Here is a 14627-nt window from a genome sequence, read left to right on the forward strand (position 1 = left end):
GAAAATCAAACATAGTTTTTAAGAAAACTGTATGAATGAAGAAGCTTTACTTGCTTCTTCAAAAATTCAAAAACGTAAAGTAGAGTTTAAAAAAAAATTAAAGTACTAAAAACAAAGATAAAATAAAAAACTTAAATGTTAAATACAAAAATATATAATTACAGTACAAAAAAGAGAATTTCATGAACACTATCAAAAAGTGTGTAAAAACTAATACTTCGGAGAAATAAAAATACCAGGTCCCCTGGTATTTTCTAGGCTTTCTAGGCTTTTCTAGGCAGGTTTTCTAAGGCTTGGGGAGAACTATAAGAATCGTTACAAATAAGGATATGACGGTACTTGGGATTAATAATATTCAAAGCCTTATGTATAGCGTATAGTTGAGCAGTAAAGATACTCGTAAGACCAAAGATTCGTTCATTAACAATAAATGCGCATCCAACGGTATTGTACTGTTTCGATCCATCTGTGTATACTACAACGTCTGGATTTGTCTTAGAGACAATATGGTGAAACATTTGCTGAAAGAAAATAAATGGCGTTGATTTTTTATTGTATATCGTGAGGTCAAACATAAAAATTAATAAGTTGATTCTTCACGGAGGATACGAACACGGATAAATCGCAAAAATGGAACGTGCATCAACATTTATAAGGTGTAGTAAATCTAGGGTACGAATACCTAGAGTTACAATATAACGTGGATAGTCCTCATATCTTCGAAGATAAGGATTTCCAAGGATTGAATTAGGATATTAGTCGCTAAACCGTTTTGAGGCACAGTTGTCGTCTGTGGTACAAACATTCGGTCTTATGCTTTAGGGTGACCGAATGGAGTGGTGGTAGGAAAAATGCCACAAAAACCAACCCCAATTTGTATTGCTAAGGACTCGTAGCATATCCAAAAGTTTGGAACATTTTGTTTTTAATTCTTTGATGAGTTTGACCCAAGTAAGGAGGCTATATAATTGGTTTGGTTGGCATTTCTCCCACCACCCCACCGCCCCATTCGGTCGTCCTAAAGCATAAGACCGAATGTCTGTGTCACAAATGGATACTGAGCCTCGAAACAGTTTAGCGACCAGTGTCCTAAATTGCTCTTAGAGCTTACCTAACAGCGTGAGCGGACTAAGCGCGGTGCCGAACACCACCGGCTTACGTATCCCAACCGCTCACTTGTCACATATTTACTAAAATGGGCACACCCCGTCAACTACTAAAAATATATATGACATCCATAAATTAATATTTACTTTGTCAAGACAGCAATTCGCTGCCCCGCTTAGGTCGTTGAGTGCCAACAAGTACCTGTCCACCATATTAAAGCGCTTGGAGCCCTAACTGGCTGGTGGTCAGCCATATATCTCAAGGTTAGCTTCCCACAGCAGTGCGTTAGGAGTCTTTCCCTTAAGTAAACTACTAATGGCAAATGCACATAGCAAAATGCATCAAGGAACTCCCACACGGATCGACAATACGGCTCTCGCCACATTGACTCGCCGCTTGTGAGTGGTCAATTTTCCCCTTGATCGCTAAGTTCCAGGGTGGCTCGGTCTCTGCCCCCCCCCCCAAGAGCAGGGCAGTCAAACATCAGGTTTCATTTGATTGGACCTCCCCGCAGACGCACAGCTCATCAGCTACCAGGCGGAATCGAAAAAGATATTGGTTCAAATTAACATGGTTGGTGAGCACCTGGACACCCGTTTTCCTTAAAAACGAACTCGAGGCATACCATCCCTCCAGATCCCGTATAAACTTGTACAAGGATCTTCCCTTAGTCGTGGTGTCCTATTCCAGCTGTCATGCTTCCATCTCGAGGCTCCGCAGCCTCTTCCACAAGCTGGAGACAGGCAACTGAACGAAATTTTGATCTAGTGCATTGTGATCAACGTTCCGTTCCGGTACTGCCCGGCCCGAAACCGCATCGCAAATACCTCGGCCTCCCGGCCTCTTCGCAATCTCCACATAGCTGCCCGAACTTTCACCTCTAAATCGATTGGGAGAGCCTTTCCCAAAACGGTGGTAGCCTAGTTGGAGGTTGTTTTAAAAACACCATTGCTTACAATTAAGGCTCTGCGCTGGGCACTCACTCCTTAAATTTTGAACAAGTACTCTATTCATATCCAACCTGTGCCCCCAAACAGGCACCTTGTAAGAGATCATGCTTTCGAAGATATCTCGGTACACCATGTACATTTGACGGCCAGACCACCCGTAGTCCTTCCGAGCAATCCTTCTAAGTTTGTGCATTACTGAGACGGCGTCCGCCGCTACTTGCTAATGTGGTTGCTAAACAGCAACTTCTCATCAAACAAAACACCTGCGTAAGGAGGCTATCTAACAATAACCCTAAAAATCTGACATCAGGAGAGATAGCAATTATCTCTCTGCTAAGAAAGATTTGTGGATAAAGGTGGTCCCGCAGACGAGAAAAGACTACACATTTTGTTTTCTCAGGCGAAAATTTGAAGCCGGTAACCTTGGACCAAGCTTCAAGGCGAGTATAGTGTTCTGTAATAGTCTCTTTGCTGTGGCTGTCAAACGGAACGCAATATATATATAGCAAAATCATCAACAAATAAAGAGCATTAGACAGGTGACTCACACATTTATTAATATCGTTGATTGCTATAGAAAATAAGTTGGTACTTAATATACTACCTTGCGGTACTCCATTCTCCAAGACGATGCTACCCGAGAGAGGATCTTCCACATGAACACAAAAGTTTGGTCATTTAAGAAAACCATAATAAAAGCAAACATATTCCCTTTTACTCCCCATTCTTTGTGGTTGCATAGTATACCACGTCGCCAGGCCGTGTTGAACGCCTTGCTTATATGAAAGAAGATAGCGACGAGGCGCTGGCGTAGTAGGAAAGTGTTTTGAATAGCTGTCTCCAATGACACTAAATGGTCAACGGAGAATCTCCTTGTCGGAAACCATCACTGTTCTCAAGATAAAAGTCCACGTCTCTCCACGTACCAAGTAAGCATTACTTTGCATAATATGATTGTCAAAGAGATAGGGCTGTAGCTTGAAGGTCTAGCTTTATCTTTACCAGGTTTAAGTACTGGTACGACAACGGCTTCTGATAAGACCTGTAGGAAGACTTGTGCGGAGAATAAACCATTATAAACGTTCAATAGGTGTTGTAACGCCGAATGAGGAAGGTGCGACACCATACCGAGACGAATGTTGTCAGATCCATGGGAGGTGTCCCAGGAGTTTCTAAGTGCGTGTGACAACTCGTTGAATGCGAATGGAGCATTTAATTCACCTACCAAATCACCAATGTTCAGTTATAATACTTCTCTATCTTGTACCGCTGAAATTCGTTACTATATGATAACGTGAGAGACACCGAGCGAAAAGAATTTGCTAAGGTAGTTGCCAATGCAGAAGATGAAAGGAGTTTTCCTCCATGAATAGCCTGAGAGTAGATTGTTTTGGTGATCCACACAGTAGATGTGGGAGTAATGCATGAGATGGTGTCCACGTATTTCCTCCATGACTTCCTTCTAGCATCCAAGATTACCCAACGACATACTACTCTAGCCTAAAGGTACCAATCTAGATGTTCATTTGTAAGCCTGCGGTTAAATTTACACAGCGCCTGCCGTCGCCTTCTAATATCATTTTGGCAGTCATCATTCCACCAAGGAACGGAAGAACGTCTAGGGTTTCCCGATGTTTGTGGGATATATTTATTAGCACTCTCAAGTATCATGAGCATAAAAGAGGAAAGTTGATCAAGGACACCCGCGCCACTGTTATGTTGTGATGGAAAGGCTTTATGGTAACTGTTCCAATCTGCCTTTTCAACAATCCGTCTCTGTGGCCTTTTGTTCATCTTGTGGTTGACACAATAATAATTGGCCTATGATCATTGCCTTAAAGTCATTACAAACAGACCAATTAAGATGAGGGGGAGTAAACTTGGTGAGCATACGTAGAGGTCGATGTTGGACAATGTATCAGATGAAAAGGACATGAATGTGTGTGACCCATTTCAGCAGACAAAGGTCCGTCATACTTCACTCTGTTTATCATATGTCCTCAAGAGGAGCAGAAAGATGGGTCCCAGGAAATGTGGTGAGCATTGAAGTTTCCTATTATTGACGAAGGTGATGGAATCTGCGTGAGGAGATTTGACAGTTCTAGAGCATTGAACTCAGAGTTGGGAGAGAGATACAAATTGCAGACATGCAATTTGAAGGGGATAGAGACCTTCACAGCAGCAGCAGGAATTCAGATAAAATAGTGGTATCCTTGTAACCAACACTTCATTCCACATGAAAATAGCAACTCCACCACTCTCCCTACTGTCCATTAGACAGTTGTATCTCTCATAGAAACAGCTTCAGAGTGTTATTGTCTCTTGTTGTAGAAGATGTGTTTCTTGGAAGCACATGATTAATGGTTCATTTGTATGCGCCAATATCTTAATATCCCCAATGTAGGACCAAAGACCTCTAAGTTCCAATGTTCATAAGTAAAGTTATAGATGCAGAATTTCAGAGAAATATATAAAAGATTAGTTGTATGAGATCTGGTTTTTCTTTATCATAGTTTTGATGGTATATGAGGTGATGGAGGAGGAAATTTTGAAGAATGGAAAATCATAGATGATATCCCAAAGGGGGGGTTGTGGGGACTCCCTTAACTGGGAGCTTAGTAGATGGTTTATCACCAGCTGTGATTATTCCTGCGTGCACAGGTAAAAGTTTGGGGACTGCTACTTTCAAAGGGATCCCATGATTGGATTCACTGACTGTAGTTAATGACGTCTTGTACATTTTTGTCAGGTCTGAAATAGTGGCTGTAAGCAAAGCGACTTGATCGGATAACATCTGAACAAGTTTTTTTAGTTCACTGCAGGATCTGCACTGCTGATTACCTAACTCTGGGAGCTTGTTTTGATGTAGTGGTGGCAAAAGACACATCTGGTTTAACCAGTCCTGTGAGTTAACAGTTTTGTTAAAAACCTGACATCTTTGGTGAAGAACTTATTTTGTCAGCTGTAATTGACATTGTAGAAACTATGTTTGGAGATAATTTTGTCAAACAATTGCAGTCCATACCTCTATCAAATGATACTGTTGCTCGCGAATTGGTGATTCAACTGAAGATGTACAGCATCAGCTTTTCAAGAAGTTGCGTGACAAATTGTTTTCAATTCAACTTGATGAGGCAACAGATAGAAAAAACGATACTAATTTCATTGCCTATGTTCGATTTTGTGATGGTATATCAGCAGTAGAAGAACTACTTTTCTGCAAACCAATAGAACTCAAAGCAACAGCACTCATGTTATTTGCTATTTTATAAATGAGGAGAGTGGAAAAATTGCATCAGAATATCCACTGATGGTGCTCGTTCAATGACTGGAAGATTCCAAAGAAATTAATCCTGGTCTACATATTGTCCTGACTACAATTGTAACCATTGTAATTTATATAAAAATGAGACCCCTAAAATCAAGAATCTTTTCTGCACTTTGTAAAGAAATGGGTGTAGTACATTCAGTATTACTATTTTATTGCGAGGCAAGATGGCTACCACATGGGACATTTTTGCAGTGTGTTTATGAATTAATAGATGAAATTGCCATTTTTCTAAAAGAGGAGAACTTATTAGAAGCCAAGAAGTTTTGAGATGGTTTATTTGTGATGGAATTGAGCTACTTGGTCGACATATTCGAGAAATTAAATACCTTGAATCTTCAACTTCAAGCAGCAAATACACATATGTTGGATATGAGTGATAAAGTTAATGCTTTTTTAGAAAATTGGAATTATAGACCAAAAATTTAAAGCACAAAACCTAAAAATGTTTGCAAATGAGGATGAATGTGTTAAAACTTAGAAGGCTGAAGAACATGTGAAAGTGGAATTTTTAATCATTGAAAATCATTTAGTCATGCTGGCAAAGAATTTAAAAATGTATGTTTTTTGCTGACGACAACTTGGTAGCAAGTTTCAAGTTGGTTAAGGTTCCATTTCAAAATACTGCCGAAGGGCTCTTGACTGCCAAAGAAGTAATTTTTATAGACGTCCTGGCAAGTGGTGAAATCAAATGACAGTCTAGAAAAAATAAATCACTGTTTGAATTTTGGGCGGGGGTGGATGATGAGTTTCTGCACTGAAAACAAGATCATTTCGTATACTATTACCATTTTCAACACCCTACCTTTGCGAAACCAGATTTTCTGCAATTGGTGCTTTGAAAACAAAATATACGAGGGACTATCAGAAAGTAGATTACACTCCCTGTATGAAACAAAAACATATTTATAAGACAATTTTGTTCTTATTCGACAAAAACTACATGTATTTTTCGACATAATCACAAAGTTTTTCTAAACATTTTTCATACCTTTTAACAAGTTTTTCAGTTCCACTTTCATAAATATTATGTCCAATTTCCTTCAACTACTTAAGGACTGCTTCCTTCAGTTCATCGTCATTAGCGAAAAACCCCCTCCCAGGTCTCGCTTGAGAGGACCAAAGAGGTGGTAGTCGCAGGGTGCTAGGTCAGGGCTGTAAGGTGGATGAGACCAAACTTCTCACCTGAATTTTTGCAGTACCTTCTTTGTCACATGAGATGAATGAAGAGCAATGTTGTCATGAAGAAAAACAACCACGTCGCTCAATCTTCCAAGCCTTCAATCTTTAGTGGCTTTACAAATTTCTTTTAAAGTTTCACAGTAAGATTCGGCATTGATTGTTGTTGCTCAGGGCATAAATTCACTGCAAATTAAATTCACTGCAAACTGGCTTATTAAATTTAAGTTAAAATACAGTCTTATTCTAAGCATACATTAAAAATATTCAAATTCAAAGGTTTACAAGTCTGATTGTTTCACTTACCACTCTGAACCAATTACTCTAAAAAAATTTCTACACTGAATGAAATGTGCATAAGGCAATATAAACTGTTTAATTGTTTGCTTTATTATTAATGAGTTTTATAATTTCTGTGAAAAAATTTTGTCTAAAAACACTCACTAACAAACATCATCATTGCATGGTATTCAGACTGGTACAGGTATTTTATTCATTGCTGTCTTCATCCATCCCTGTCCCAAGCTTTTTCCTTCATCCCCCTGTACTTTCCAACTTTCACCTTATTGATACTTCCATTCTTCTTCTTTTCTCTTTCTACTGACCCTTTCAAACAGTTGTCAAGATTCTTCTCCCTTTAATCACATGTTCTAGCTAGTTTCCTTTTCTTTTGTGTGCATCCCAAATATGCTCTTGCTTCTTTAATCCGGTTCATTATTTCTTCATTCCTCAGTTATATTTGTCCATTTTACTTTTTCCAAATCCACATCACAAATAATAAATCCAAGCCCTCTCCTTCTTCCTCACCATCCGTAATTCATTTCCATACAACAAATACTCCATATATAGTATTTGGCTGACCTCTACCTTAAGTCTAAGTCCAGGCTTTTACCACATAGTAATTTCTGTTTCTTGCAGAAGGAAGCCTTTGTCATTGCTATCCTTCTTTTTATTTTCACTGTGTTCTTTTCTGTCACCGTATTCTCCAAACATGGGACAATTTTTTTATTTTTTCTATTCTTCCTTCACTTGTCCTTACCGCTAAATCCTCTTTGTTGTTTATATTCTTTACTTCAGTTTTTCCTATGTTTATTTTCATTCCATATGCTTTCATTCCTTCCTCCAAGGCTGTAAACAATCCTTGAAAGAAGTGCATGCCATCAGCTAGAATTACCATAACACCAACAAAATTTATGCATTTTATTTTTTGTCCTCTTATACTCATTCCTTCTTCTCTTTTCTCTAATACATTCCTTATCATATCTTCAGTCTAAATGTTGAAAAGTATTTGTGGAGGCATCATCCTTGCCAAACATCTTGACCTAGATTACCCGGACAGTCATATTCTTATGCAGATATAAACAAGACTTTTTTCTGTTGTAGTAATATTTTCATTTGAAACCATAAACAAATAGCGAGAGCTATCTGATATGGAGTGCAAGTTACGTAAAAAAAATTCCACAATTACTCTCAAGAATAACAAGCAACCTAAACAAAACACATTAAAGCAAATGAAGAATGTAGTAGTTTTTTATTGTTTTCTTCACCGAGTTAATTACACTGTTTCATATCATTAAGTCAAGGTCACCAAAATGCAATTTCATTCAATGAAAAGTTGACATGTCAGGTAAAATTAACCATAATATTAACTGGATTTATAATTACTCCCAGTAAAAGCAACTCAAATAATATTTTCTATTCTATATGTCAAAAAAAATCTAAGATAATAAAAGTATTACTTTTCATTTAAAAAACAAACCCAGACAGTTTCAAAGCAAAGTTTAAATATTTAAAATCTTACTTACCTTCAGAAGTAGGTAGCCATGGTGTCTGCATAGGTCTAAGTAACGTTTTTGCATCAGGTAAGGTTAATAACTTAGGAGAACCAACAGCCCAGTATATACCATTTATAAGAACTGATGTGTATGGCGCAATCTATCGCAACAAAAAAAAGACAAAACCAAAAATAGATTAATTTAAAATATCAATCAATAACAGAAATAAAAATTTATTTTTTAAGAGAATTAAACAAACATGATTTTACCTTTACAGATGTCTCGATTAAAAACATTATTAAGTTTAACACGATACAATGTATGAATAATAATAAAAATTAATATCTGGATAAAGAAATTGAGCTGATGATGAAGGAAAACTCCAGAAATTCAATCCTTATGAAAAATAAAAAATAAATTTATTAAGGTGAGAGTATTTTTACAATTTACTACTTGACTGAAATTTATCATAATTATTAAATAGATTAAATAACAAAGCAGTGATTTTTAATAATTAAAATAAGTTTGATAGTTTCATACCATATAATCATCAATCAATATAATTGAACAAGTGAACAAATGGAAAGACGAGCAGAAAACTTCTTTTTACTAATTATGTATGAAGATCTGTAAAAGTGAAAATTGTTTGCTTTATTAAAATTTTAATCATTAATATTCATGCTATCATAAGATTTATTTTATTGTGCTATGCCTTCACAGCACAATCTGTATAGCTCAAAATAAATCTTACACAATAAATCATATTAATATTCATTAAAAGACCTATAAATCCATCTTATTTATCAATCTTAACTATCCATCTTCTAGGCCCAATTGTTAGTGATAATTGAGAAATTACAAAGCATTAATATTTATTTCATTGCGTAAGATTTTGAATATAAATAATTTTGTATTCATAATTTAGAAATAATAAAAAATCATTACATATAATCAAAAATGAAGTTAAAAAAGATAAAACCAAACACACCTTTTTACTAAAAGTTGAAATATATTTGGAAGGATCCTCTTTATATTCTACAGGATCATAACCTCCTCCTTCTTTTCTTTCTAGATGATGTCGTCGTCTAACTTCACAACCATAAATCTTTGTTGTGACTAAAAATATAAAAATAAAATATTAAAAAAAAATTCTTAAATTCATTAAAAGACTATCATAATTATCAATCTTAACTATCCATCTTTTAGGCCCAATTATAGTTAAATGACGGTGATAATTGAGAAATTACTTTTGTAGCATGTGAAACTACTACTAAGCTGGACCAAGATTTATTAGCAGACCTCCACAGCGATAAATCACAATATAAATAAATTAAAAGTATAGTGAAATTCCATATACCAAAGAATACATCCACCATTACCTAAGTTGTTCAAGTTTTCATGGTTTAGTTATTTTTGTTTACCAACCGATCCCATGAAGTACAAATTTCCACATTACCTAACTTCATTCTCAATTTTGACATAACATTTTAATATCAAGATTTACAACAGAAAACAAAATCAACTTACAAGGTTGTAACAGATTTCAATTTCAAATAATAAAATATTGAAGAAATTTTATATTAAGAAAAAAAAATCAGCAAAAGATTAAAGTATTTCTGCACACGTATTTCATACATCAGAAATATATGACATTTTATGTAAACATTTATTCAGTCAAATGAATCTTGTGATCCACCTCAAAAATTATCCGAAAATAGTTTTTGTTTCTGGTAATATTTTGGCTAAAATCTGAAATTTTTTTGATAAACCGGATGTACATTTGACTTTACCATACCATGAATTACAATCAATATACCATTATGTAACACTTTATATGTAATATATCTTACTTCATAAAAGTAGCTGTATCAATTCTGAAAAGCAAATTTGGCTTGATTATGTCAATATAAGACCTTTATTTGGCAAAACTATCACTGTTAGAGGTAAAATATGTAAATGTATGCTTTTTATTTAGTCTTTAATACAAATCTACAATATAATTAACTTTTGCGTTGTCATTCCTCAGAACAACATAATATAATATTACAGAAGAAAACATATTTCATATTTAAATAATTATTATTAAATAGTTGAGTACAGATGGATGGCCTTAAGAAACAACAAGATAGCATCATCAAATTGTTTCCAAGAATATCTTTGATGTTAGCTCCTAATTTAAATTTACAACGCAATGCCATATAACAGACATAGTCTGCAAGTGCATCATTAGTTGGTAGATGCAGTGAACACAAATGGATGCACTGCTCTGACTCATTAGGTGTTCATGAGTAAGATTAGTATGCCCTATTCATAAATAGCAAATAATTACCTCCTCTCTAGGTTATTTCAGATTGAAGAGCTCCATGGCACACAGGGTCCTTGATGTGTCATAGTTTGTTATCTATTATGATAGTCTAGTCTAGTCTAGTCTGTAATCTACTGTAATAGTCTAGTCACCTTGACACCTTCCTTGAAGAATGCATTTAATAGAATTAATAAAATCCGTAGTATTAACACCTGTTGAAAGACAGTTGGCTACATGCGTCTTTAGCAACGGAATCTGCATGTTCATTATCCAGTATTCTCAGATGGCTAGGGATCCAGCAGAAACTCACTTGTGTGTTGCGATGGTTCAACTCAGTGATTGCATTATGAATTTCAGTGATGATAGGATTCTAAAGATTGTAGTTCACTACATGAATTGCTACAAATAAGGATGTGACAATATTTTGGGTTAATGATATTCAAAGCCTTATTGATGGTGGTGTACAGCTCAGTATTGTAGACACTTGTAATACCAGCTAGCTAGCCTCCGAGGTGCAAGTGGTAGCATCTCGGCCTTTCATCCGAAGGTCCTGGATTTGAATCCTGGTCAGCCATGGCATTTTCACACACTACAGAATTATTATTCATCTCATCCTCTGAAGCAATACTTAACGGTGGTTCTGGAGGTTAAAGAAAAAAAAATACCAGGTAGACTGAGTATATACGTTCTGTCATTAACAAAAAAAAAAACACATCCACTGGTATCATTGTGTTTTAACCCATCTGTATATACTGCTGCAACTGGTTTGTCTTCAATAGAAATTGATAAAACATTTGATGAAAGATGATAGGAGTTTTTGATTTTGTATTATTTATGGTGAGGCCTTAATTAAGATTTATTGCATCAAATCATGGAGGATATAAACTCAGATAGGCTGAGAAAATAGAAGGTGTGTCAAAATTTAAAAGGTACTGCAAATTCCAGGCACAAACACCCACTGATGCTGTACAACATGGATGGTATTCATATTGTTGTAATTGAGAATTTGCGAGAACGGCTTTAAAAATCGGGTGATTTGGTTGTCCTTTAACATGGGCAGAATAAAATGCTATCAGGTGGTCCCATCTATTCCAAATTGATGGCTCGCCGCAATCAACAAGTTTGCTTGCAACAGGGCTTGATTTAAAGACAGCTGCAGCAAGACAAAGAAAAGCATGATATACAGCATCTTAAGCACTACATCCTAGTAAAAATACAATTATATAATAATAAAATACAATAATAAATGTATTATTATCTTCCTATAATATCTACATAAGCCTTGAGCAGAATATTAAAACATCAACCAATATTTACATACGTATTATAAGTGTACCAATCTATACACACAAAAGGTACAGACCAGATAGTGCAAAGGAACTTGCAAAGCAAGAAGTAGATTAACTTTATCACACAACTAAAAATAATAATAACAAGATATGTATTGTAATTTGTTACAGAGATTAAGAACCCAATAATAAGAGTACTAATAAGAGTACTAAGTTTCAGTAGACCTTTACTGAAAAAATTTGGCATTGTAATACTAATTGAAATAAATATATTCAAGTTATTTGATAAAAATAAAATTTATACAGAAAAAATTACATTAAAAAAAAATACTAACCTCCATGATTAGCAACTTTCTGTAACATTTCTGGGGGCACATATTCATGTGGTAATTCTTGAAATACTTCTTGACCACCTTGTGAAACATTACCTGATCTAATAAAACACAATAAATTAGGTTAATCATCATAAATCAGCTAATATCATGTAATCTATTTTGTTAAAAAATCTTTGAGTAGAAACAAATTTTTAAGCTGTTTTTTTGTAGGTGCTGTAATTTAGTCCAATAAAATACTTACACAAATAAGAAGAGAAAGATTCAAATGAACTGCAAAAAATATTCAAAACTTGGATTTGATACAATAAAGAAATTTAAAAAAAAATTGAGTTAGCTTTTAAAAAAGCTATTAAGACTTAGGTTTAAAAATAAATTACCAATCAGTTATGATTTATTTTACATACTAATAAACAATTTTATCTAAGAATGTATTCCATTATAAGAGAAATTAAATGATTATTAATGATAAACTTTATAATCAGTGGAGAACAACTAGACATAAGAAGTAACATAAAATAAATTCTTAGTCCATGAATTACAACCAAAGGTTTTATATTCTCTTCTTTCTTCTCTATGAATCATGAGAGCTTAATGATGAGGGGGCTTGACTGCTCAGTGATACAAAGTAACTGGAACAATGGTGCAAACATATCAAAGTGGTATCTGTCAAGAGCCAAACTAAGGAATGATTCCTGAAAAAGGTCAGCAGCTCTCTTTCAGTAGCTGTTAAGGGCATAGGTTGGAAAATTTAAACAGCCATATCAACACCACTCAATCTTCTGAGTACTGTGCAGCTGAAAGCAATAAAAAACGACAGCTGCTTTATTTTCCAAGAAAATGTAGCTCTCTTTTCATGCAACAAAGATGGAGGTGCCATCCTTGGTAAAATATTCCAGAGAAAAAATAGTCTCCTGTTCAGATCTCTGGATGAGGACTGCTAAGAAGAGGTCACCAGAAAATTAAAAAAATAACATTCTAGAGTCAGAGCGTGGAATGTCAGAACTCTAAAAACAGGTAGGTAGGTTAGGAAATTTAAAGAGGGAAATGGATAGGTTAAATGTAGATGTAGTAGGAATTAGGAAGGTTCAGTGGGAAGAGGAAAACGACTTTTGGTCAGCTGATTTTAGAATAATTAACTCAGCATCAAATAAAGGGCAGGCAGGAGTAGGTTTCGTAATGAACAAGAAAATAGGGAAGAGAGTAGAGTATTTCAAAATGCTAGCGATAGAATCATTGTAATCAGTATGAAATAAAAATATAAGCTGACAATGATTGTTAACGTCTATATGCCTACAAGTGCTCGTGATGATGATGAGGTAGTGTGTATACAAAGAAATTGAAGAAGCAATTAAACACATAAAAGGGGATGAAAATTTAATAATAGTTGGAGATTGGAGTGAAAGCATCGGAAAAGGCAAGGAAGCAAATATTGTAGGTGAATATTGGCTGGGCAAAAGGGATGAAAGAAAAGATCAACTTATTGAGTTTTGCCCAAAGTATAATTTAGTAATTTAGTAATTGCCAATATCCAGTTTAAAAATCATATTAGAATAATATACACATAGAAAAAGCCAGGCAATACTGCAAGGTATCAGATAGATTATATCATGGTTAAGCAAAGATTTAGAAATCAACTTGTCGACTGCAAAGCATATCCGGGAGCAGACATTCATAGCAACCATAACATACTGATAATGAAATATAGATTGGGGTTTAGAAAAGGTAACTGAAGAAAAGGTATCAGATGAATCTATGGAATTTAGATAAGCTTGAGGAAGAGGAGGTAAAGAAGATTTTTGTGGAGGAGATTGCAACAGGTCTGAGTAAAAAAAATAAGGTAGAAAACATAGAAGAAGAATGGGAGAATGGTAAAAAAGAAATTCTTAAATCAGCAGAAAAAGAGTACTGGTAGAAAACTCTGGATATCAGAGGATATATTGCAGCTGATGGATGAGCGTAGAAAGTAAAAGAATGCTAGTGATGAAAAAGGTAAAAGGAGCTATTGAAAATTAAGGAATATAAACACTAAGTGCAAATTAGTGAAAGAAGAGTGGATTAAAGAAAAGTGTTTAGAAGTGGAAAGAGAAATGATCATTGGTAAAGTAGATGGACCATACAGGAAAGTTAAGAAGAATATTGTGGTACATAAATTAAATCTAATAATATGTTAAATAAAGATGGTACACCGATTTATAAAATGAAAGAAAAGATGATAGGTGGGTGGAAACATTGAAGAGTTATATGAACGAAATGAAATAGAAACTTGTGTTATAGAGGAAGAAGAGGAAGTCAAAGAGGATGAAAAGGGTGATATAATAATGAGATCTGAATTTAATAGAACATTAAAGGATTTGAATGG

At 34.9% G+C, this 14627-nt stretch overlaps 1 protein-coding gene across 2 annotated transcripts in view; it reads right to left on the reverse strand.

Moving 5' to 3' along the window:
• The window catches only part of LKRSDH (lysine ketoglutarate reductase/saccharopine dehydrogenase), a 92198-nt gene that overhangs the window by 50719 nt on the left and 26852 nt on the right, over positions 1 to 14627 (reverse strand). For both annotated transcript variants that reach the window (XM_075374307.1, XM_075374306.1), the window contains 3 exons: positions 12269 to 12366; positions 9328 to 9455; positions 8370 to 8499 (listed from right to left, as the gene is read on the reverse strand). In XM_075374307.1, coding sequence (XP_075230422.1) covers positions 8370 to 8499; positions 9328 to 9455; positions 12269 to 12366 — 356 coding nt within the window. The remainder of the gene's footprint in view (positions 1 to 8369; positions 8500 to 9327; positions 9456 to 12268; positions 12367 to 14627) is intronic.

Source organism: Lycorma delicatula, chromosome 8, assembly GCF_047948215.1.
Source record: "Lycorma delicatula isolate Av1 chromosome 8, ASM4794821v1, whole genome shotgun sequence".
NCBI lineage: Eukaryota > Metazoa > Arthropoda > Insecta > Hemiptera > Fulgoridae > Lycorma > Lycorma delicatula.